Here is a 26,977-nt window from a genome sequence, read left to right on the forward strand (position 1 = left end):
TCCACCTTTTCTTGTGGTGTGGCCAACTTGACTTTCGGATCTCCCCCTTGTCTGGGCCCATGTACTAAAATGAGGCGGAGAAATGGATGGACGGAATGGATATAACATAAATTTCACGGTCAGGTCCACAGAGCTTAGGGTCACAGGGGATTCCGAGCCTGGGTTATACATGCAAGTGGCGTCCCTGTCTCAGTCGTCTATTGCTCCGAGGGTGTTTTGGTAATCTTCGCGCGCCATCGACCGGTTTCTCGTTCCTCCCTCGTTTACCCAGTGAGTCAACTCATCTCCTTCTACTCGACCGCCCCAAAAAAATAAAAGGCGCTGCAGCTGACTTAACTAGAACTCAGTCGCCCTCGTACAATGCTAAGTTCCACTTTCCACAACCTCCTCCCCCTCGGAGTTTCTCTGCCGGCCTCTAACCTGCGCAGGAAGTACAACGCCAGATTCCTCTTCCTCCTCCTCCACTCCAACCGAAGGTTCCACGCGTCATCCACCATCTGCAGCAGCAGCAGCAGCTCCCAACAGGTAATAACAAAACCCTCGCTCCAAATCTTCCCTTCTCAACCAATTCAACGTAACTTCTTTTCTCTGACTGCGTTCTAAGTGTTTGTTCTTTGTTCCCAATGATGGTTATTCGGTACACGACAAACGTTCCCATCATTTCAGGTAATTGTGCTCATTCATGGTATGTTTTCACGAGCTATTATACGCAGAGAAAACTTTAATACTCTGGCTGAGTGTGATGGATAATATGGAGGTGCTTAGAAATTATTTTGGGGTCCTTGAATGCCTTGACTTTTATATTGTAAAGCATTTACAGATAACTTACTTACAGGTAGTGTTTGTAAGAGAGGTTTCATCTGTGTGCATTTGGATGCCCGTAAGTTCTTTAAGTTGTAACTTACAGGTCAAAGTAACTTACGGGTAATCCTGTTTGGATGTAAGCTGTAAGTTACTTACAGTTACAGGTAAGTTTTTGTGTTTGGATAACCTGTAAGTTAATTACAGGTAAGAAGTTGTATATTTACACCAAGCAAAGCTTGGAGTAGGAAATCGTTCCAAAATCTAATTGACACATAAGAAAGCTTGGCACAAAGTATGCCATCTGAACCTAATTGACACATAAGAAAGCTTGGCACAAAGTATGCCATCTTGTTAAGCCTATCTAGATGAATAGTTGAGCCGTATCTTAGGTTAAACTAATCATCAAGTGGGCCATAAAAGTGCGCCCATGTTTTCAAAATCACTGTAATGTGGAACAATAGCTTATGGATAGATTATATCATCTGATCAGCGTGATTTTTGCAAGGCAACCCATGAAATTCATGATCATCCAATCAACATGTGTAGACTACCATGGGCCCACTTTGATTTCTGTGTTTGAAATATTGGTATCGCGTTACGGATCACACCCTTGGGATACGGTCACATATCAGTTATCGCATGGGATATATCGGTTGTATCGCGTAATTTATCATCATTGTTGGAAACATGGGGAAACATTGGGAAATTGGTCGAATTTTTCAACGAAACTTCAGTGGTTGTTAAAAAAGACATCAGTACATACTTATAAATCAAAACATTACAAAAAACAAGTGCACATAATACGTTTTCTTTGTATGGGGTCCTAATCTATGCGCTATCTAACTGAATTGATGCAAGTATATTCAAAGTCTATTCATATAATTTATAAATGTAAGAAGACGTGTGGAAGCACAAGAAATACGTTCAAAAGAAAAAGAAGAATCACTAGATCAAGTTACAGACATGTTTGAATACAAAATTGCAACTTATTTGCAAGAAATTGGAAATTTTCGATTCTTTTCAATTTTCCGCAACTCAGCCTATCTCCTCTAAATCTCGAAATCGAAACTCCCAATCCATGATTTTTCATGCAAAACATGAAAAACTATTTATTTGTAACAATTTGACACTTATTTAACATGATTTACAAAAAAAAAAAAAAAAAGAATCGAAAATGCTCACCAAATCAAACATGTGGGATATATCCCACTACTTGTGTTTCGTATCACATAGGTGGGATACAAGATATATCGGCTAATATCGTAGATACTTAAAACCCTTGTTGCAAGGACAGGGAGGAAGGGAAATGCAAAATATTGGCCTGCTCCAAAACTTATGTGGCCCGCCAAGATTTTTTAATGGCCAACATTCAATCAAAGTCGTTTATTGTGGTGTGGTCCACCTAAGATTTGGATCGGCTTCATATTGCGGCCCATGCCCGAATGAGCTGGCAAAGCAGATAGATTGTGTGGATACAACACATACATCAAAATGGCCCCACATCTTTCCTCATCTCTCGTGTCCAGGGGGGTTTAAGTGACCCTGACAACAGGGGATGGATGTTGAAGACGGCTAGTGGTTCGCCCAGCTGCGTTTCTCCCTTCCTTTTCCAAATTTATAAATAATAATAATAATAATAAATAAATAAATAAATAAATAAATAAGAAGAAGAAGAAGAATCCATTGACCTATAAGAAAGTCCCCTATAAGTGAAAACATGGCCTTTTCCCCTATAACTTCTCTTTCAGATTTGCCTGAGACTTTCTTACAGGTTGAGAGTAACTTACCTGTAAGTTTCCTCCTATACTTTTATGCTGCTTCTGTTTCTGGCCTTTCTAATGAATTCACGATCTTAGAAAAAAAAAAAAAGAATTGTATGCCACATGTACAATTCCTGAGTGCTTGTGTATCAAGCTTCTTACTCTACTAGAATATCAAAATATCAAATAACTCCCCTCATACAAATGCTCAGGCCAAAATTTTTAGTGGTACCTTTCTTGGTACCAATTTGTACATGTGGGGCCTATAGTTCAGTGTTCCAAACTTTTCTTTTTTGGATACGATAACGAAAATACATTAAAACTAAGGGAAGAGAATAGAATCCCCAATACAAAGAGAAGATGGAGAAACCCCCACCTTTGCTAAGGGGATGTTTGACGCATGGTATTAGATGGGATTAGGGGGGATGGAATTGCATTTGGTCCCATGCAAATTCCATCGGGTGTTTGGGGAGGATGGGAAAGGTTGGGATTAGGTGGGATGGAATTGCATTTGGTCCCATGTGGGATTTCTGTGAATTTTGAAATCCACTACACAGCGGGCCCCACATTGATACATATGTTTATCCATGTTGTCCATCCACAAACACCCTCTACACATGGCATTCTGGTTATATACGTGTACAAGTGACTAACATTCGTTGTATATAGGGGGGTACTAAACTATGTGTTATTAGATAGAAGTGATGCAACTACATTAAAAATCAGTTCATATAAAGTAATAAATAGGCAAATCACTTATATTTCTATAATTCATGTAACTTATTAGCACATCAAATGTAATAAATACTATCACTAAATGTCCTACAATAAATGATGCATTTATGTAAAAATATTTTTTAATTTTTTATACTTCAAAAAACTAAATTTATTTTTGAGAATAAATAAACAAGTGTGGCTGATGTTAGTCAGTATATACTTATAAATACAAGATCTTAGGCGTACATAATATCTGCTCAATCTACTTGTTTTCAAATAAAATTATTTTTTAACTAAATTTCAATATTTTTTATTTAAGAATAATTTTTAAAAAATAATATCCTTATCTTTTCAAAAAGTTTCGTCAATCTATAGATCAGCTTCCTAGCACTCTAATGTGACTTTTTCAACCTCTTATTGCGACTTAAATGGGTGAAATGGAGGAAATTTTGGATATCCCCAATTTTCCCAAATTCAAAAATCGAAGGTCAAAATCCTTGATTTTTTTAAAGGATAAAAACCCTTGATTGAGTATGCAAAACATGCAAAATTATGAATTATGAACTTCATTCCACTGATTTTAAGGAATTTAAACAAGATTAAAAAAAAAAAATCACAAAAACTCACCAATTTGGGTTCCGATGCCGCATGCTCCGATCTTGATTTCGACCACCAAATCCCCTTTCCTCTCCAAACAATCGAAAATGAGTAGTCAAAAAATTCTGAGGAATGTAATTTAAAATAAATAAATTTTTTTTAAAAAAAAAAAAAGAAGAAGAAGAAAAAATTCAGAAAAACATATATTTTTTTTTTTGGATTTTTTTCAATATTTTTGCAAAGGGGATTGACGGGCTTAAGCTATCGTAGATACATTGCGATACATAACGATACATGATGATACATTACTTGCGATGCATTACGATACATAGGGATACATTGCATATCAATACATTGCGATACATTGTGATATATTGACCGATACTAGGAAGTTTCCCAACTAAAGCCATATCATATTAGTACTGTGCGATCCCGATAATATTATCAATACTGCAATCATTGCTTCCAATTTGGAGACTCTTTTGGATGAACCATCTGTAGTGGGTCACATATTATCAACTGTTTGGATTATTAAACCATGGGCCCCACTCACCCCCCACTTTTCCAAACTGGAAACCGAAACAGTACCATACAACCTTTGGTGTGAGCATTGTATAATATTGCCTATCTGCATACATGTGTGGAGACCCATAAACATTCAACTGCTGTTTGTACATGTGGAATAGGTGGACACCTGATGTAAGATGGATGAGAAAGAAAATAAGAAGAGGAGAAGAATAGATTTTGCATACACCACAATTTGAAGGATTGATTTTATAGGGTTTTCTCCTTTTGCAAGAGGATATTTTCTCCCAAAACCGGTGCTCTTTTTTTTAAAAAAAATAAAAATTTAAATCTTCACTACAATATGGAATCTACAAAGACAAATATATAAAGACTCAATTATTCTAAATTAAGACCAAAAAATACTACACATATGGACTTAAAATCCCTCCCTCCCTTTTATTCTCTTATTCTTATCTCTAACTTATCCTATTAGGATCTCCAAAGATATTAATGTCTTATTAAAGTTTCCCCAATATATTAATGTATCCCATTATAGATCTTCTATAACTCAAATCTCTTACTTAACATTCCTTTAAAGATAATTTACAATATTTGCTAAATAAAGACCTCAAAAAATCAAGCTAGATCCACACAAAGGATATCCATCCCCTAAAAATCTCTAAGCATAACTCAATATATGGGGCCCACCGGACAAGCTGTCATCATCATCATCATCATCATATGACCCTTATCCCAACTAATCGGGGTCGGCTACATGAATCCTTTTATGCCATTCCACTCTATCAAGGGCCATTACTTCATTTAGACCATAGTCATCAAGTCTTTTTTTAATAGCTCCACCCACATCCTTTTGGGCCTTCCCCTTGCCCTTTTAGAGCCTTCAACTTGTCACTCCTTATGGCAGGTGCAGTTTTTGGTCACAGCCAAACCATCTAAGTCTACTTTCCCTCATCTTATTACCTATTGGTGCTACTCCTAAATTCCCTCAAATACATTCATTTCTAATTCTATCATTGTCTTGCCACTCATCCATCTCAACATCCTTATTTCAGCTACACTTATCATATGAACATGTTGTTCCTTAACTGCTCAACATTCTGTTCCATAAAGAATGGGTGGTCTTATAGCCATCTTATGAATTCCCCTTTTAGTTTGAGTGGTCCACGACGATCACTGGATGGGTTGTAGGATCCGCAAATTGGGCTTTTGGGGCCCACATATTCATCGCCCGCTTCTTGCAATCATTCATTCTTTTGTTACCTTCCAAGATCTTGGTCTATGTTATAGATTGATCTATCCCAGAAATCACACTGAACAGCTAAGCTTTCCCATCAGTGGTCATCAAGTGGACATTTAAAATTAGTAATAGTCAACAAAAGTCCATTAATCAGAGGTTAGGACTTAGGGATCTTTCAAGGAATTTGATTTTGAGTTCAGGATTCTAACTGTGCACTCCCCATGCTGGAATTTCTTCTTTGAAGTGATGTCTTTTTATCGAAAATGAAATGTCTCCAACTACAGTGGGGCCCACATTTGAAAGGTTTGGATTGCAGAAAATGAATGCCACATGTGCAGTAGTTCATGTGGATGGGGACCTTATTTCATGAAATTCTTCTTGTAGACTTGAACAAAGAGAATTATTTTATCGCTACTAGCTCTTTTCAAAGAGAATTATTTTATCGCTACTTGCTCTTTTCATTTTGGAGGTGTTTTCATGATCTGTTTATTCTGGTCTTATGAGTAACTTTTGCTGGTAGACAAGCGAACAATTATTGGTGGTGGTTGGTGGTGGTGCCGCTGGAGTATATGCTGCAATTAGAGCCAAAAATTTAGCTCCGCATTTGGGTGTGATGGTTGTTGAGAAAGGGAGGTTTCTATCAAAGGTTAGATGAATAGGGGTTCCTTACATCCTATTTCTTGTTTTGGGCCGATTTACTACTATGCATGCAGTTCCTTACATCCCAGTGCACGTCGCTTTTGTTTGAAGTATTGATTGCTGCCCAACCTAATAAAGCAACGTTTTTCTTTTGTTCAATCCAGAAATCATTTTGGGGTCACTTTTTTGCAACTGGACTGTTCATCTGATGAGCCATGGGCCCCATTATGGATGGGGCATGTCATGGAAAATCCCTTCCATTGGAATTTGGAATGCATGCCAATGGATGGATAGTTTTGCTGATTTGTCAACATGTTGCAGTAAGAATATTATTCCCACCTATCATGTGCCTTGGATTTTCTGATGGAGAGATTTTTGAGGTGTGAATTATTCATGATGGGGCCTGCAAGATGGATGAACAATCTGTATTAGGTAAAGTGAGGCCACCTTTCTGGTTGCTGGCTGAACTAAAAATGCCGTTTTGTGCAGTCTAGCATTGTTTCTACATCACTTGGGCAGTTCTGGTGTATATGGATGTTTGGGCTTCATCTATAAAATTCTTCTGCATTTTGTGTGGAAAATGTACTAAGTGTGTAGAGCTATGTTAGATATGTTTGTGCATTATAGGCATTTACTCAAGTTCAGTGTGGTTCTGATCAACTTTCTGTCAAGCAAGAAGTTCCATGAATGTATGATGTTTCAATTTTCATGTTTATGACAAGTATGGTCATCCTTATTTAACTATTCCTTTGAAAATTCCTACAATTTGTAGGTAAAGATTTCCGGAGGAGGACGATGCAATGTGACAAATGGTCATTATGTTGATAAAATGGTGAGGGATACTTGATTTTTATATCCATTAGAAATTTACAATTTTAGAATTTAGATATTCCTTGTGCAAACATTCATAGATGGTTGGTCAGATATTATCTTCTAGTTATGTACTTATGTTAGTAATTTGTAACTGATGCCGATCCATTGCTAAATCTTCAAATAACTCAATTCATACTGTATGAACCAAGAGTAAGCAAAATGTCGATTAACACAGGTTCTCATATTTTTAATTTTTTTTATTTTTTTCAATTGGACCATTTGCTGTATCACCCATTGTGGCAATGGTCTTTTTTCTTTCTTTTTTTCCTTTTCTTTTCTTTTCTTTTCTTTTCTTTTTTTCCTGGAATGGAGGCCAGCAACAAAGATTTTATATATATATATATATAATTATTATAATTAGAAAGGTGATATCTTTTCTTTCAAAAAAATAAAAAAAGAAGGTGATATCTTGTTGAAAATGTTCTCATTCAAGAAAAAAGAAAAAAATTGTTGAAAAAGTAAGAAGCCATCGGAACATTATATGGGGACTTTTTCTAGGACCTAGAGAGACAAGGGGTCTCAATGTGGGAGGACTTCTCAATAAACAATGTCTGCAAACTATTCTTGGGTAAAATATAGTAAAATGAAAGGAAAATGGCTTGCAAGGTATATCAATCTTACAAACCGACACCGAATTTAGTAAATTATGAATTCAACTTTGGCTGTGTTGGATCATGGGAGCAGTTGGTGGTGGGTGAAAGTATTTTACGTTGGACTGGCAACTCACGCAGTCATCTAGCTACTAGGCATGCCCTCTAGTGCTTGTTTTATCCGGGGGAAAAAAACATGGGCCCCTTTTGGTAGCATGTTATGGACAACTTACTTTGGCACCAATCAATTTCAGCAATTACAATAGACATTATATTGAAGAAGAGAACAAAAGGAAGGTAATAAAAATCTTTGAATGGACCCGTCATAGGTTTGGGCGAATGGCTTGGGTTGTGGGTTTGCTCCCCACAGACATGAGTTTGATTCTCCTCCCCTTGGATTACCCGATGCACGTGGTTGGGGGGTGATTGTGTGCATCCGCAGGGGATAGTCTTGCCTCAAAAGGGGGCGGGGACACCCTGTCGTCATTAAAAAAAATAATTAACAAAAAATCTCTGAATGGGGATATGGTTGATCCTTCCATCAAAGTAGGTTGATTTAGTAGAAACTGGAGTGATTTAGGGAGAATAGAAGGAAGAAGGAAAGGAGGAGGAAGAAGAAATGAGAAAGAAGAGAGTGTGGGTGTTAGGGCTGAATGGTCTGTGTTAGCTTCAATGGATTAATACTATCTCTTTAATATTAAGCAGATATAATGTCTGCTGCAGACCACACTAAACAGTGAACGCACATGACTACCTAAATACATATATTTCTCTACAGATTTTCTATCATCTTTTTGTTCATGAGCTGTCATCATCATGATCATAACTTCTTCCTAGCTATTTTGGGTTGGCTTATTCCTATGTTTACTTGGCAAAACTTCAGTGACCAGCTGCCTGCCTGACGTCAGCCCTTCTCTCCCTACCCAAGGAATTTTTCAACTATAAATTTGTCGTCGTCGTCATCATAGCATGGTCCCAACTATTTTGAATCAGCTTTACGAATTCTTCCTCATAGCAATAGAAATAGTCGAATGATAGCATTTGCACCTGCCAGGACCCAGACTGGGAAAAAGAGGTTTGCATCAGTATGCAGCTGGTCATCAAAACTTTGCCAAGCTACTAGGAGAATAAATCCTATTTCAAGGCTTAATCATGTCAACTGTATTTAAAAAGAAAAAAAGGAGTTTCTGTTTACACTCAAAGCACCCTGGGATTGGTATGGTTTGAGCACATTGCATATTTATATCACATAAAGGGTTTAAGCCTGTAGGTCAAGCCTGTAGGTCAATGGTAGGCAGATTGCATTTCAACATGGAGGTCTTAGAATTGAGCTGAACTCACCTAAGAAAAGGGGGAAAAAAAAAGGGGATGTGGATTTTATTTCCCATGCTTCCATTTGATGACACAGGTCTTGGCAGAACATTACCCTAGGGGCAATAAAGAACTGAGAGGATCATTCTTCAGCATGCATGGCCCGATGGATACTATGTCTTGGTTTTCTGATCAAGGTGTTGAGCTTAAGGTTGTTGCGAGAACCCTATGTATTTCATTCCTTGTCCCTTTATTCTTCCACCTTGTATTATTGTTTTGTAACAATTTTTTATCACTTCTGTACTCAGACGGAGGATGATGGCAGGGTGTTTCCTGTCAGCAATAGTTCATCCTCTATAATTGACTGCCTTTTGCTTGAAGCAAGGAGGAATGGAGGTATATTATTATTCACCATCTGTTTCGAACTTGGAAGACATCATGTTAGTGGAGAAGTCCATGCCTATCCATGTTCATGGCACTCTTGATTAAGGAACTGTACTTTTCAATATTGTAAATTCGATTAGTTTTATGTTTTGTGATTTCTAAGAATGTCTCATAATTTCCTAAATTGTTAGTGAAGTCAGGTTCTTTGCATCATCCATTCTGGTGAGTTGGTATCAGACTTTGAGGAATGGTTACTTGAAACTGCTGCTTGAACATTCCGAATTATGAAATAACTAGCATATTTATGGTCAAATATTGGGATTCCTTTCAACATCTCTATAATAGTCAATGACTGTAGATGGATCTGATGCCACTCGTTTCTTTAAACTATGTTTGTCCTCATATTGGTAGTTCTTAAACTTATTGGCAAACATCATCTTGAATGTTTTACAACAAATTACTTAATTGTTGAGTGCTATTGTAAAGCAGTATTGAAATTATCATTAACATTCTGTGTTGATAACTTGGGATATGGAAACATGTATCAATATCATCAATAATGTCACAAATACTGGGGAATGTATCTGTCTGAGGGAAACATTAGGAAATGAGTGGAAATTTTCAGTGAAACTTCAGGAGATGTTAAAAGACACATGATTACACACTTAGGACTTGCAATATTACAAAAAAAAAAAAAAAGCACTGTACATAATAGGTTGCCATTGTATAGGGGCGCACATAATTCACTGTTGGAAAAAAATATATTTAATTTTAATGCACTAATCTTTATCATGGTCTGTGATAGAGTGCAATGGGGGAACATAGTTGGGATAAGGCTTCATAGATATCTCATAATGTCAAAAACTTCGCGCACTATCTTGATATGATTGATAATATAGACCAACACTGCAAATTTTACATTAAACCCTGTAGCTGTATCGCTGACTTTCTATACAGATAATATTGGCTGATATTATTGATAATATTGCTGATGCCAGGAACATTGTAATAAAGGACTTGGATTTTTTACACTGATCCATTGTATTGAACATCTTTACAACTCCATTTACTATGATGGTATGCTGACATATAATATTCTATCAGTTTTTCTGCAGGCTGGCAAAGTTGTAACAAGTGCATCTAAGACTATTAGTGGGAAGTTCCTACTCAAGGTTGAAAAACGGACAATTGATCTAGTTGAACATATTGAAGCTGATTATTTATTGATTGCCACTGGGAGTAGCCCACAGGTTTGGAGACAAATTTATTTTCTAGCTAATATATAATGCCAAGTATGGTTGGATTGATTTACTGGATGCCGCCCCCCCCCCCCCCCTCCCCTCCCCTCTCTCTAATAGGGTTATGCTCTTGCCGGTCAACTTGGTCATTCAATTATAGATCCAAATCCAAGCTTATTCACTTTCAAAATTGAGGACACAAAATTGGCAGATTTGTCTGGGGTAATCATCTTTCGAAATTGACTAGGAACTCTATCTTGATATTTCCTTTTGTTAGCAAAGTCATTTTTTTTTCTCAACATGCTTATTTTGTACAAGTATAGTCATATGGCTGTGCATTTGTGTACATGAACGGATTGGATCATTATGAGACAGATCTAGACATTGTTTGTATGCGTATATGTGAATGGCTGCCTGTGTGCAATGGGCTCATCTGGCAATGCATGCTCTAGGCATTTTCTACTTGCAAACCACTCTGTTAATATTTTTGCTAAGATGCAGCGTGGGTCCTGACCATGTTGGCATGTAGGTCATGTTAGTAGATGGAGAGTGGGAGTGAAGAAGAGAGAAGAAGAAAAAAAGAAAAAAAAACTTTTTAGAGAAATGCAACACTTGTGTTGGTCCCTCTTGACTAACACACATACACATTAACATGAGAAAAACATATGGTGCTCTGCAAGAATACAAATATACATTCACATTCCCTGCACTCTCCCTCAAGCTGGAGCATGGATATTAATTATATTCAGCTTGGAACATAGGTGAAGAAAATGGTAATGATCGGAACCATTGGCTAGAAAATTGGTGAGTTGATTGTTTGACTTTTGATATAACATGCAAACATCCTTAGAAGTCACTTTCTCTTGGATAAAATGACAATAAACTTTAATACAATCCAACATCAGGTAAATAATCACCACTACCAAACCATCTTCTTCATCTTGTGGATCCTTTTCCTCCTCCTCATCACTTATCATTGTCATCATCGTCATCGTCTTCTTTTTTACATTTCTCGTTTATTTTCATGTTCATTTTTCATCTCAACGTCATCTTCTTCCTCATCATTATTTTCCATCAGCCTTACTCTTCCATTTCATTCTCATTCTTCATTAAAATCTTCCATCACACACATCTTTCTTTTGTTATCACCACTCATCATCCTTCATTTTCTTTTTTCAAACCTGTAAGCCACACTTATCTTCTTTCTAGATCACCCTTTAATCTTCCCCTTTTTTTCTCAATAGATTCCCCTCATTTTGCTAAAGTCATTTTTTTTTTTGTTTAAAGCGATTTGTTTGTTTACTGATTTATTTATTTATTATTATTATTTTTTTTAAAAAAATTGTCGTTTACTGTTTTTGAAACTGTTTTCAAAAACAGATTAGCAATGACTTATGTTAAAATGAAAGGAGAACCATATCTATTAGTTTCTTTTACTGTACTATTGCTGACTGATGACCATGTCACTTTCTTTCTTGACACAAGTGTGTGGTAAACTTGCAGCTTGTATTGCTTGATATTGGCAGATATCTCTTGTTCAGCTTAGCCATGAGTTCAATGGTTATTCTTCCTATGGCCTTCAAGTAATTTTCTAATTTCTTGTTAATTGCTTTTTGTGCTCAGGTAACATTCCCAAAAGTTAAAGCAAATCTGAAGTTACAAAATATCCGCAGGAATATACCTCAATTTACGCAGGCATGTATTTCTTCTCAACATTATGTAGAAACGTAAGAATGTAATTACTGTAACCAATGTTTTGAGGTTTTAGGTGGGGCCTATGTTAGTGACCCATTGGGGACTTAGTGGGCCAGTGATCCTCCGTTTATCTGCTTGGGGAGCTCGTGATCTGTTTGCAACAGATTACACAGGTAAGAGATCTTTAGTTGTACCATTGTGCATTTTTAGAACACAAATTCACGTAAAATCGTTATATGAAAAGAATGAAGCGGGAGTGGTTATTCTTGCCATTTTGTCCTTCATTTAGAAATATATAGTACGAGGTAAAATGTCATTTATTGATAATAGATGGTTAACCTTGTTAACAATAGTGGTTATGGGCCTACGACCTGGTTATTTAGTCTTGGGATGTGTTAGGAATATAGTTTTTTGTACAAGGGGTATTGTCGGTATTTTTGCTTTTGTTTACTTAAGGGCACTATTGTAATTTCATCTATTTATTAAATAATAGAAAAGAAATTTGAGAATGTGAGCCCTAGCACTCACTCCCTTTTCCCAAGTTTCTTCTCTCCTTTTTCTCTCCTTCTCTTCTTTTATTTTACTTTTCTCTTTTCTATACCAACTTTCATGGTATTAGGGTTGCTAGCTTAGAATTTGTGAGGAACCGATCCTTTTCGTGGGCTAAGAGAAACACCTAGATGGATTTGGCCCACAAAAGATAATTATTTCCATTCAACTTCATAGAAGTTATTAATGTATTGAAGGAGTGTCTAGATATTTCCCAAAGAAATGAGGATCCAACCACTGTACTTTTGGGCTCCATAGATATTCTACAATCAACTTGCTTCAATGCCGAAAGAAAAATGTTGGCTTGAAAGGAGATCCACACACAACTATACTTCCACAATAAAATAACATGGAGATTTTTGGCCCATTATCACCCTATCTACATCAATACCAGACCCACATCCCACATTGCGTATAATTTAACGAGAGAATATTTTATCAAAAGAACTGCTTCCACATAACTGAACAATCATAAATAAATGATTTCAACATCACCTTATGAGAAATCAACAAGCCTTCATAATTCGACAAGACATGTACACTCATTTTCATAGTGTTCCCTTGAATTTTAGGAACAACGCAAAAAACATGTTTTATGCACAGATGGACGTTGAAACGCGCTTTTCTTATGGTCCGATCAACCCCCTACGTGTTTGGAAGACCCTAAAACAAAAGATCCAACAACTTGGCTTAGATCGGGAGGAATTACTAGTCCAAAACCACATTTAGGATGGCTCTAATACCAAATTGCTCATCTGTAACGTAGAATGGAACATTTTCAAAGAAGGTGACATCGATAGTCACAAAATGTTTCTTAAGTGTAGGGGAATAACATCAATAACCCTTTTAAGTATTAAATATCCTAGAAAAATACACTTAGCGGAACGAGGCGAACGTTTATCTTGACTTAACCCAAATATATGAAAAAAGTAGGTTCAACCAAACACTTTAGGAGAAACAGGGAAAAAAAAATGAAGCTAGTTGAATAGAGTTATGCCATCTAAAACTAATGAAGGCATCTTATTGATCAAATGGCACGCAGTAAGAACTGCATCACCCCAATAGAACTGTGGAGCATTCATTTCTAACAACAAGGCTTGGGTAACTTCCGCCAGATGTCTATTCTTGCTCTGCCCATGGCTGGAGGCCATCCATGAATAAGAAAATTGTCGTTCTCAGTCATGCTCTATAATGTAACGGATGTTGAGCAACAAGGTCGTGAATTGCTCCATCTAAGCGGGAGCAGCGTTCGATTGAAGGAAGGGCAACTGTTCAAAATGCAAGGCTTGTGTGCAAGCGAGAGGGTAGGAATGAAGGCTACGAATGATACACTTTATTTACCACCTGTAGTTGCGGTGCTTCAACCACATAAATTATCGATTATATAAATCTACCTTTCGATGATAAATACAGGTATAATAATCATAAAAAAAATAAAGAATCTCATGATTATTATTTATGAGGAACCTTCAACTCTTGGCGGCTTTGGAACATTGACTTGACGTGACGTGGAAGGAAGAATGCATGAACCACGACAGAAGAGAAAGGACGGATCACCTGGCAATCTTTGATCCAACAAAACTATGCCAGAAGAATGGGATACAGATTGACTAGCACAAAAGCCATCTCCATCAATCTACACTCATTGATGAGACAACGACATAGAGAAGAAAGTCTACCAACCTATCATATCTTTTAGTAGGTGGGATCGAATAGCGAATGCACTTGCGGTTAAGACAGGTCCTGCATCTCCTACCTAATGCAATTGACCGACCCGGCATCTCTTTCGTTCAATAATGCCAGAGCTGATACACTACTGGTTGAAAAAGACACTACACGTCGGAGTGAACGAGCGCTGCGGTAACGAGCCGTAAGAAAGAAGGGCATTCCTTCCGCCGTCATTGACGTGGTGAGATAGATAGACGTCCAATCCTGCAGCAGCTAGTTGCTCGGTCTGTCTGATCTCACACTTCAATCAACCCCTTCGTACTTCGATCCAATCAATCGATCGATCGACGAGGCTAATCTCTTTTGTTTGGGCCGGTAGCTAAAAGAAAGTCCTCGCTTTCTCTTGAACAAGGGAAGGGCAGCATAGCATTAGCTTCAATTGAACAAGCTCAACCGTCGAAAAAGAAAGGTGGTAGGCCGAAGAACCGTTGAACGCTTCAACGTCGGCCACTGAAGAAGGCGAAGGCTGGGCGAGAGACTGGGCCAACGTCACTGCTTACTGCCATGCCATGGTTTAAGCTTTAGGCTCCATAGACGGAACTGACGTATTAGGTATTAGGGAGGGGAGGACAGCACTCAGCACCTAAGGTGGGGTTCAATGCCTAACAAAAACGGCCACAAAAAATCAAAAGAAAAAAAGGGGCGAACGAAAGAGATGTGTGGCTGAGGGGAGGAGAGAAAGAACGCATGCATGGAGATTCTTTCTGTCGGAGGTTCGAGAATCTATGAAAGGACATCTAAGGCTAAGGAAGAATTCAAGGAAGTCCATTACTGAGAAGTGGTGATCTCATCTCGTCTTGCTTGCTGGGAGAGAGGAAGCTCCCGGACCACCTTTTCCAGCCAGATAGCGAGCGATCACTCAGCAATGATACCATTGGCCAGGAACGAGTACTTATCCCTTATGGGAATTGAACCCCATGTCTTCGACATGAAAAGATGATGTCTTAACCACAGGATGAAAGGGACCAAAAAGCAATTCTTCATATACCTCAGCTTTGAGAATAGAAGTGGTTTGTTTTGTTTCTAGATGCAATCCACCGATTTTGTTTGTGTTCATGTTGGTGATTTCTGATGTGAATTCAGGGGGTCATCCTCCCTTCCTACGGGTTCCCCCCACCAACCCAATGAAACACCAACCATGCCCCTTCCCTTTCTCCAATCATAAAGCCCCCCGATCCCTTTCTTTGTCTTTCATTTCCCTGTCCCTCTCTTTATAATTCAACAACCAAAAAGAAGGGGTGAAACACCCATTTGAAGTGGTGAAGGTTAGACCAGAGAAAGTACATAAAGAGACTTATCCAATGGGCTTAAACTCTACCCAAACATGTACAATAAAGCTCAATAGCTCAAAGAGTCCAACTGTGGGACCATTTAACATATAAGATTTTCTATAGCTTATACACTTTATGAAAGAAGGCTAAAATGAAAATAAAATAAAAAAGTGTCATTGTTGAATGGGGACCAAGCTCCCTATAAATACACAAGGTCCTGTTGCTCCATCTTTAACAAGAAGTCTATGAACTCATGGGCTTCCCTCCTAACATGGTGAAATTCTTTGTTTAGAGACACTTGTATGTTCTTATCATTCTTCTTTAAATAATGATATTAAAGTGACAGGGTTTTGGAAAGACGTAAATGGAAGTATAAAAAATTATTCTCCTAATTTGAATAAGGATTGATCCAATGTATAGATCTCGAGTTTCTAGAATAATAATAATTATATATAAAAAAAATGGATGCTTCAAATCAGATACCTTAGAACAATGTGGCGGAGGATGAGATTGCTCTATGATCTATCCTCAATGAAGAACGGACACCCAAACAAATTTAGATCCATTGTAGGACTGAGATCTAGATCCGAGGGTTTAGATCAACACAAAAAGTGGACCACCTAAGTGATGGAAGAGGAGAAGAATTCCCTCTCTCACATTTCTTTCTTCTCTCTTGTTTCTCTCTCCTTAAAAATGTTGGAAGGGGAGAAGGGTGGAGATGTCTATGCTCTTTTCTAAGCTAGGGCACCCTATTCTCTTGAGAATAGGATTTGTATATAGAGAAGGTTTAACGTTTTGGTGTTCTACCATAAGTATGGTAGTCCACCACCTTGTCTCGATAAGACCCTACCTCAACAAAAGTGTACACAACGCATCTATCACCCAAACAGATTATATCTCTCCACCATTGTGGTTACCCACCCTTGGCTTGATTCCATGTTAGATGAAGAGGTGGTTCACAAATAGATCATGACTATCAATTTTCCATCAAGCAAGATAAAACAAAATCAACAAATAAACGGAAGATCCAACGGTTTAAAATCTTCAAAAAATTATTTCAAAACATCCAGCAGTGTGGACCCACAAAGATAAGCTTGATGAAACCCCGACCATCAAGACCTAAGCCACGAACTGGAGTCCGTGAAGATGATGGCTCCTATATTAGATCACTAGAGGTTACTTATCCTTAATGCATGTACCCTATCATAGTTGTATACCAACTATGAGCAGTGGTATCACTAAATGTGTCAAAGCCACATCAAGGATGAGATCATCCCCTTTGTCCTCAAGTTAAAGGATATGCCCATGCTAGTGCATGATCAAGTCAATCCAATCTGAGCATGATGGGCCTCTCGGTTAGGAGACTTGTTGCGATCCTCCAATACAAATATCCAATCGACCAAATACTAGAACCCCATGTGATGAAAGACCTAAACAAAGATGAGACGAATGACCCAATGGTAAACATTAAGCCATCCTGATTCATCACCTATTCAATAACACATAATAATCACATTAAGGAAACAGATGGTCTAATGCTCTGGTGTGGTTATGGAGTTTAGGGTACTTGAGAACTGCATGGCACAACTCTCCTATGACCAAAACTTGGCTAATGTGTTTGATACTCTTTCATCATGGAGCCGACTAAGAGTAAATCGAGAAGGGATCGACTGCAACTCATAAGAATAATGTTTCCATGGACAGTTGTATCAAAATATAAGCATAAAAGAGTCACTAATGATCAAATTCCATTCGTCATAAGAGGTCAGTTATGACCAAGTTCCAATCAACAGTTGAATCAAATTGGATTTCATGGGTAAGTTTTCCAAAACGCTTGAGTCATTGTTGGGAATTTTTTAGCATTTTAAATATCTTCTAAGCATTGTTCGTAGCATTGATATTGTCACATGGATCGTTGGCTGGTGATATAGAAACATGTATCAATATCACCAATGCCTAGAAATATATCGTTGACTGAGGTAAACATTGGGGGAACATGATGGAATTTCTCAATGAAACTTCAGGAGATGCTAAAATACATTTATTTGCATATTTAGAAATCAAATAATTGCAAAAAAGACGCATACATAGTAAATTTTCCTTTAATGGGGGGTCTAAAAGCATGTAATGTTGACTCAGGGAAACATTGGGGAAACATGGGGGAAATGGTGGAATCTCTCAATGAGACTTTAGCAAATGCTAAAATACACATATTTGCTTATTTAGGAACCAAATAATAGTAGAAAAGGATGCATAAATAATAAGTTTCCCTTTAATGGGGGCCTAAAAGCATGTTTCACTGACTCAGGAAGGCATTGGGGAAAATGGTGGATCCATCCATCCATATACATATAGACAAACGCACATGCATGATCCATGCAACCATCTATGCATGCATGCATAGATACAAGGAGTCCAGGAGATAGTATACACAAACATGCATGATCCATCCATCCATGCATATACACATACAAACATGCATGCATGCATACATACATCCATGATTTTTCCATCAATCCATGCATGCAAACATGCATTTCATCATACAACCATGCATCTATAAAAAATATCAATTAGCAAAAAAATTAATAAATAGATTTTGGCGATATAAGCAACATTTGGAATTTATACAGTAAAAAAAACATCGCGATACATTGGCGATATCAATAAATTGGCAAGACTTAACGATATATTGGCGATCTATCATGATACTTGGAATTTTTGATACTACCAGTGTTACTGGTATCGCTGAGCTGGCGATTCCAATTAATATCATGAGTATTATCAATTATATTGTCGATACTTGGAACAATGCTTCCAGGTCACAAACAATGTTAATGAGCATGAAGCTAAGAGTTTTTTGTGGTTACAACACCTATAGTTTATTACACAGAATGTAAAGAGTTGCTCCCAACCCCAATGTCTTATGCCAAGAGAGTCACCATAGCATTCAATAAGATACAGTAAATCTTGAAAATGGCGTCGATAGACACGCGTCCACATCGACTCGCATTTTACGTACCTTGTCCCAACCATTTGAGAATTTGGGTGTGTTTCTCTTAAATTATTATCTCATTATTGTTATTATTAATTCTCAATTTATAGATTTTATCCTCTTTATCTTAATTTTTTAATCCAAATGCAGGAATGTTGTTTGTCGATTTTGTGCCTGATTATTCTATAGAAGATCTGAAGCACATTCTGATTCAACACAAGGATCAGCTTGCGGTTTACTCCTCGACTTAAATAATGATCACATTTGTCAAGCTTGTAGTTTTCATGAATTATATTTAAATCTGGTTAAGAAATACTTGATGTCTACATCTTTTATGCCTGTCATGAGCATAATACATATTCATTTTTACCATCCTGTTACATACATTGTTAGATCTTCAGTTGTTTTTAGGGAGGTGGTGTTGGGGTTTAGATGGGTCTTTTCAAGGGTTTACGGCCCGAACAGTTCGGTCTTCGTCCCTCCTTCTAGGATGAACTCTCATTTGTGGAGTCTAGATGGAATCTTCCTTGGTGTATTGGGGGTGACTTCAACATCGTTAGATTTTCCCGCGAAAAAAAATAAAGGTTGTCGTAACACTAGCAGCATGAAATCTTTCTCAGACTGGGTCCTTAAGCATGGTCTGACGGATTTCCCCTTGGGTGGCGTGAGATATACATGGTCTAATGGTCAAGCAAATCTGGCAATGTCCAACAATGACAGGTTTCTCGCCTTTGTAGATTGGGTGGGCTCTTTTCCTTTTGTGCGTCATATTGGTCTCCCTAGACCCATTTCGGATCATTGCCCCCTGCTCTTAAAATCTAATGGTATCAATTGGGGGCCCAAACCTTTCCGCTTCGAGCTTGCTTGGCTTGAAGTGGAAGGCTTTCGAGATCTAGTCTTGTCTTGGTGGTTTTCCTTTGATGTTGCAAGTCATACAAGCTTTAAGATTTGTCTCAAACTGAAGCTGCTTAAAGGGAAACTTAAAAGATGTCACAAGGAGATCTTTGGTCAAAGGAAGGCAAAGATCAATGGGATTCTTTGGCAGCTTCAAGCGTTGGTCATATTGGAAGAACAAGGTCCCCTGCCAGATGAAGATAAAACATCTAGAGATACGCTCTCTTCTAATTACTCCTCTAGACTCAGGGAACAAGGTCCCTTGCCCAACGCTCACGGGCCGCCTGGCTCAAAGAAGGCGATAAAAACATGAGATACTTTCATCGCATAGCCAGCGCCTGAGCCCGTGCCAACTCCATCTCCTCTGGTGGCTAATGGAACCAGACTAGAGGACAAACAACCGTTGCTGCTAATGTTTTCTCCAGTCCGCTCTTCAAGGACCAATGGCCAAGACCTTCCCTTGACAATCTGCACTTTGACAGTCTCTCTCCGAAGGAGGTTGTTTCTCTTAAACAACCTCCCTCACAGGAGGAGATTAAGGATACAATGTTTGGCTTGGAACATGATAAGGCTCTTGGCCCTGATGGTTTCCCTCCAGCCTTCTTTCAATTCTTTTGGGACCTTCTGAAATCTGATGTTATCGATTTTGTTAGAGATTTCTTCCAATCTGGTTGTCTGTTGTTGGAGTTGGGCTCCTCCTTTTTAGCGCTAATTCCAAAGATTGAAGCGGTTGTTTCCTTGAGGGATTTCCAGGATATCAACCTAATTGGCGGCTTGTAAAAGATTCTGACAAAATTGTTGAGCCACAGACTTAGATCTATTTTGGGAAAAATTATTTCCCCTCTCCAAAGTGCGTTCATATCAAGCCGCCAAATTCTTGATAGTGCCCTCTTGGCCCATAAATGTGTGGACTCAGGGTATCCTTTGAAAGGTGGATCTAGAGAAAGCATATCATCATGTTGACTGGGAATTCTTGGATTATAGGATTTGATAAGAAATGGAGAGGTTGGATGAGGAGCTATGTTTCTTCGGCTAAGTTTTCGATTATACTGAATGGCTCCCCCTCTGGTTATTTTAAGGTGTCTAGGGGTATCCACCAAGGGGACCCCCTCTCCCTATTCCTCTTCCTTACTGCTTTTGAAGCCCTCAGTCGTCTCTAAATCAAAGGTCAAGATCTGAGTCTATTTCAAGGTTTTCTAGTTGCTAAGTTTCTCAAAAAATTCACCATCTGCAATTTGCGGATGACACCCTTATTTTCTGTGACGCTGTGGCGTACATGGTGGATAACCTCAAAAATATTATCTGGCTGTTTGAGTTAGTCTTTGGCTTCAAGATCAACCTCGCCAAGTCAGAGGTCATGGGCATCAATTTATCTTCCTTAGAAATTTCCAATTTTGCTAATCTCTTTGGTTGTCGAGTGGGATCATTCCTGTCAACCTATCCTGGGCTTCCTCTTTGCATTGGTAAACCTCCCAAACACTTGTGGTATAAGGTCATCGAAAGACTAGAGAGAAAGCTCTCCCCTTGGAGGAGTAAATTCCTTTTCTTTGCCAATGTATAGCTGCCAAATATGGCTGAGCTGCAATGGGCTGGAGAATCAAGGAATCCACTCTCTATCAGGCTTCCCATATTTGGAAATATATTGCCAAGATGGCTTCTGCTGTTCAGGAGGGTATGGACTTTGCCCTAGGTGATGGTTCCTGTATCTGGTTTTGGGAAGACTCTTGGTGCAGTGACACCCCCCTTCGTGACTCCTTCCCTTCTCTAGTGGCAGCTTGTGTGATTCTGGAGATTTCAATTACTGACTCTTATTCGTGTTCTGAAGGCAGGGGTGTGTGGATCCCCGCTTGCCACCAGAACCTCGAGGATGATGAGGCAGATCAACTGATCATCCTCCCTCTTGTTTTTGCAGAGCCTTAGCTCCATCTTGGGAGAAGCGGATTCGCTAGTTTGGAAGTTCCACTCTTTGGGTGTCTTCTCTGTGAAATCGCTTCACGACAGAATATCCAATCATGCTCTCCTTCCCTTCTATAGTCACGTCATGCTAGTCTGGTTCTCCGATGCTCCTTCAAAGGTTCACCTGGTTATCAGGTAGGAACCATATCCTTGCCATAGATAAATCTTTGCAAAAGAATGATGGTCCCTCCTAATGCGTGTTTACTGTGCTAAGAGGATGCTGAATCAGTAAACCACCTTTTCATCCACTGCTCTTTCCCAAGGGAAATCTGGTCCGGAGTGCTTCAGTCTCTTAGCATCACTTGGGTTATGCCTGACTCAATGGAGGCTTTATTTCATTCTCGGTTTTCTGAAGGTTGAAAGAACTGTTGGAAATCTGCCTGGGATTTATGTCTGCTGGCTATCTTTTGGTGTGTCTGGTCAGAACGCAACAGCCAATGCTTTGATAATAAATCCAGTTCGGCTTTAGGAGTTCTCAATAGTTTTTTCAGTTCTGTAAGAGAGTGGATGTCAGTTTAACTCTGGCTGTGGATTTCTTTGGTTTGTTGTATAGTTTTCTTCCTTTTTCTTTTTCTTTTTTTTTTTTCCTGTTCTCCTTTTGGCCTTTGTGCCTTCGTAATAAAATTCAGTTTCTTTGAAATTAAAAAAAAAAAAGAAAAAAGAAGAAGATATTCTCCCCTAAGTAACAATTTTATTTAGGGTCTTGCTATCAAAATAAATCAATAATAAAAGAAAAGGCTACAGACTAAAATGGACTACAAGGCAGATTTAGAAACACCCCCTTTATGTTGGAAGTCTGCAATTTCATTCACTTCACTAAGTGTGATGATGGATGGAGACATATAAGGAAAATCTGCAAATATCCATGTCACCGTAGCCATATTACTCGCCCACCCAATAACATTGGTATGGAATCAACTGCCTTCTGCAATAGGCAAAGTGTTTTGCTTCTTCTCAAACCCTTCCATGTTTCACTCTATTTATTCACTGCTGGTGACACAAGCTTTAAATGAGAGAACATTGTTTTGCTTCTTCTTTAAGTCAACCATGTTTTATTTTTTTGTGTTTAACTTTAAAATTAATATAAGAATGAAAAATGCATATGTATTTTATATTTCAAGATTAATCTGAATAAATACCAACAAGTGACAGTTTTTACAAGATTTTCCTTGGTGAATTGGAAATCTACATTCTTGTTTAAGTCTTGTGATGTTGAAATGTGGTTGTTTTTCTAAACAAAATTTACCATAATTTGGTTGTTCCCTACTCTCAAATGTAGCGGTTTATCTATAAAATAAAAATAAAAAAATAAAAAAAATAAAAGAAGAAGAAGAAGAAGAAGAAGAAGAAGAAAGAAGAAAGAAAGGAAGAATGAATGAAAGATATAATGCAGCAGTTGACTGATGCCTAAACTGTTATGTATTTTCAGGGTTCACATGTTTCGCTCATCTTTAGCTATAACATTTCTTTTTTCCTTAACATATGGATGTGCCTACATGCTATTAGTCTTAGTCAATGATTTATCATAAGCTCTTGTTTTTCTGTATCACTGTATGTACCAGATGCTTCAGATGTTTGCTAGAGTATGCAAATCCCTTGCAGCCATGGCATTTGAGAAGTGAAAAATAACTCATTAGAACTTGTAGGCTTATTTAGTTTTTTTTTTTTTTTAACCATCATTTGTTTGGGAACACTTCTGTATGATTTTCACATACTTCACCACACCATTTATCATCTTCACAAACTTCCAATCTATGTAAAAAGGTTTACCATACTGCCCTTTATCAATGTTCACCGGCTGTCTGCTATTCCAAATACCTGTGCAAGTCATTAGTTTTCGACTAACTAGCATATGCTATTTTTGCAGAAGCAAAAGTTGCTCAATTCACATCCTCCACGGTTTAGTTTGGTGAAGAGATTTTGGAAATATCTGCTGGAACGTGAGGTAATGTATCTTGCTAATATTTAAGAAAAATATATTTGACTATTGGTGACATAATACATTTTATGAATGTCAGGGTTTAGATGGAGATATCTTATGCGCTTCCGTGCCAAATAACTCCTTATATTCGCTTGCTTCTCTGCTAAAGCAATGCCCGTTTAGGGTGATAGGAAAGGTATGGGCTGTATGGCTTGTTTCTTTTCAAGTAAAAAATATAAGCTCAGGAGTGCTATAAATGCATACATTTCTCAATGTCAGGTGTATCCTGTAGAAATTTATATATATATTTTTTTAATTTTAAATGAAGGGTCAATTTAAGGATGAGTTCGTCACTGCCGGAGGGGTCCCACTCTCGGAGGTTTCCACTTCTGCAATTGCGTGTCTGCTGGAATAATTTTTCTGGGTTCATTTCTGCTAGATTTTAACTACATTCCTCTTTCCTTTTGTGAAGATTACACTCAATACCATGCAAAGCAGGATACAGCCTCATCTTTTCTTTGCTGGAGAGGTGGTATTTTCTGTCCTGCTTTAGAGTCCGTCCATCAAGGCCCACTCATGATGTCCACAAGTTGATTTCTTTACAGGTATTGAATATTGATGGTGTAACTGGTGGGTTCAACTTTCAGGTAATATCTGTTTTTTGAGGAATTACATGATATCCTTGGGCACACTCCTCGCTGGGTCCTCTTCCTTTTGATGGGCAGTCTGGTACCTTGAGTGCTACTCAGTCCCAAGTACATTCAACATACTTGGCCCATCTATGAGCAATCCTCCACGAATCTGGCTATGCTACATGCTAAAGCAGGCTCCAATTCTGATATTAATATGGTTGCGATGTCTGGGCAGCTGAACTGTATTAATTTTATTTTCTCATTTAAGCCATTGCTTCTTCTCCTTGCACACCCCCCCCCCCCCCCCAATTGATGGATTCAAAAATAATATTCCAATTGGACAAGATTTCTTCGACCTGAATCTCCATACGGTCTGCATTTAATATCAAATGTGCAGACTTTGGAGCAGGATTGGATGAGCTGCAATTGAGGCTGAAGAAAACCATCTGAGCCCTAACCTTGTCACATTCTCGTCAAAGGGAAAACATCATTTTCATTCCTTATTCCACACCAAGGGAAAAGACAAACAACTAGTCTAAAAGAGAACTAGAGCCAGTAAATCATCATGCTTTAGAAAACATCATAATGCCCATTATAACAGACATGGAATTGTTCACTGTCTATCATGTTATGTAACATAAAATGCCTGTTAAATAATGACTGCAATGTCATGAAATAATGGCCAGTAGTACACACGAGACGGGACCATTTGCAAATATAGTGGCATTATATGTGAAACCGTTTTGGTAAAAATAGGCTGTTTTTTTATATAAAAAATAAAAATAAAAAAAATAAAAATAATAAAAAATAGAAGAAGAAGAAGAAGAAAGAAAAACAGTATTCATTCAAAATTACAGTAAAACTAAATTTTATCATAAAACTAAAAAATTAATTAAGATATCTGGGTCCAACCTCTTTCCATTTTTCTCTTTTGTAGCAGCTATTATAATTATATATGACAGTAACAGTTGGTTACTGTTGTAAGGCCATAACATTGCCTTTTAGATGTCAGAGCTTTGTGAAGCTCCTTCATGCTTGGATAAGGCAGCTCATGTAAAAGAAAAGGCTGAAGTTTTCTAAGTTGTCCACCTTTTTCTAACATAGTGGACCAACCTAATCTTCTGGGCGATAACATTTAGTTTGGCCAGACCCACCTGATGGAGACAGCCTGCATGTTGAAGCCATCCACCAGCTGGTGCTTGTTGCATGTAGATGGTACTCATCACACGTGTGAGCTTAGGAAACCTCTGTGATATAATACTTTTTGTTTACCTCAGTTCCAAGTGAAATCAAGTCATTACCTAACCACCAGTTGTTATTTGTTGCAGAATGCTTGGTCCGGTGGCTTCATTGCAGGTACAACCATAGCTAAATTAGCATCGGGCACTTGCCTGGAAGTAGAGGGAAACTTCTAGGTGAGGAAAGGACGACGCCATCGAATGGAAATGATTTGCATCACGGTATATCACATAGGCAGCAGCAATGTGGGGTACATGAATTTTGGGTGCAGCACCTGGTGGGCCTAAAAGCCCAGATGTCTGCTAGAATGCATACCCTGCGCGACCTGGTAATTTTTTTCTTTTTCAGTTTTCATGGGGTTAACAGATATTTATATTCATCATCTTCTTAACTTGTAATGTCTGTATGTGTAGGGATTTGTGAGCTCTATACCCCATGTACTTCATCAAATCAGCAGTACCAAGAAAAATGGCCATTGCCTTTGAAAATGAAATGGAAATGTCCTCAATGGATAATGATCCAGTTGGGTGTTGGAGTCTTAAATTGAGGAAGATGTGGAAATGTCCTCGATGTTTGATGATCCAGTTGGGTGTTGTAAAAATAGCTGCCTGTTCTCCTAACAACATGTGGAACTCAATTTCGATGAGAGTTCAACCTCAAGCAGGACTACTCGTTACATTCACAATCAAGTTGGACATCATGTGGTGAAGCTTTCCCCCCAAACCATGTGAGATAATTTTGACAATCTCATTGGTTGTGAGTTTTACTAAAATGGCCCCAATTTGGACTTTGATCCCCGAAAAATGAGAAGAAAAAAATTCCCCTAATTTTGTAGAAATATGTGAGAAATAGCCAGTGTAATCTTTCTTTTTTCTTTTTTGGTACCATTTTATGCTGTAATTACTTGTGTAAGTACCAGTTTATGCTACTTGTTGCTGTTTATCAAGGAGAGAAACTTTGATACTCTGGCAGTGGTTTTTTTTTTTTTTTAAACTTGTTAGCACACCCCACTGTCAGTTCACATTTCACCGTTAGCCACCCCCACTAGGGATTGATACCAAGACCTTAGCGTTGAAACGAGGCAGTGTTGGATGATACTCCGAGTGTTTAGAAAATGTTTAGAAATTGCATATGTGGCACACTGAGTAAATCTAAATTAAATTGTCCAAATTATGGGTCCTAGTTAGACGTGTCAGAACCAAAATTTATGTTTATTTGATTATCTGACCATCAGATTTAGAGGTGTACATACGACTTGAACTTGGCACAGCTCAACTTGGCTCTGCCACTAGCTGACCCGAGCTCGAACTTGGCTCGGCTCGGTCTTCGAGCCTAACCAGCCAGCTCGGCTCGGTTCAGTCAGCAGCTCAGGCTAGTTCGAGTCGAATTCGAGCCAAGATTGAGCCGAGTTCACTTGTG

The 26,977-nt window shown here is 38.2% G+C and overlaps 1 protein-coding gene across 1 annotated transcript; it reads left to right on the forward strand.

Annotated features, from left to right (window-relative positions):
• Positions 1 to 167: 167 nt before the first annotated feature.
• LOC131222717 (uncharacterized) lies at positions 168 to 26,523 on the forward strand. The gene is made up of 17 exons (XM_058217880.1): positions 168 to 525; positions 6,164 to 6,289; positions 7,055 to 7,114; positions 9,154 to 9,267; positions 9,365 to 9,452; positions 10,545 to 10,690; positions 10,799 to 10,900; positions 12,302 to 12,373; positions 12,447 to 12,546; positions 19,067 to 19,149; positions 23,634 to 23,711; positions 23,785 to 23,883; positions 24,016 to 24,066; positions 24,160 to 24,216; positions 24,293 to 24,334; positions 25,648 to 25,886; positions 25,972 to 26,523. The coding sequence occupies exons 1-16, from the start codon at positions 361 to 363 to the stop codon at positions 25,732 to 25,734; spliced, it is 1,470 nt and encodes a 489-aa protein (XP_058073863.1). The 5' UTR covers positions 168 to 360; the 3' UTR covers positions 25,735 to 25,886; positions 25,972 to 26,523.
• Positions 26,524 to 26,977: the final 454 nt, after the last annotated feature.

This window comes from Magnolia sinica, chromosome 13 (assembly GCF_029962835.1).
Source record: "Magnolia sinica isolate HGM2019 chromosome 13, MsV1, whole genome shotgun sequence".
Taxonomy (NCBI): Eukaryota; Viridiplantae; Streptophyta; class Magnoliopsida; order Magnoliales; family Magnoliaceae; genus Magnolia; species Magnolia sinica.

Excerpts from the sequence above, each read along its gene's own strand:
- LOC131222717 (XM_058217880.1), top strand. The coding sequence starts at position 361 with ATGCTAAGTTCCACTTTCCACAACCTCCTCCCCCTCGGAGTTTCTCTG. Across the intron at positions 12,547-19,066 it reads GTTTGCAACAGATTACACAG|GAATGTTGTTTGTCGATTTT; the intron begins GTAAGAGATCTT and ends ATCCAAATGCAG. Across the intron at positions 23,712-23,784 it reads AATATCTGCTGGAACGTGAG|GGTTTAGATGGAGATATCTT; the intron begins GTAATGTATCTT and ends TATGAATGTCAG.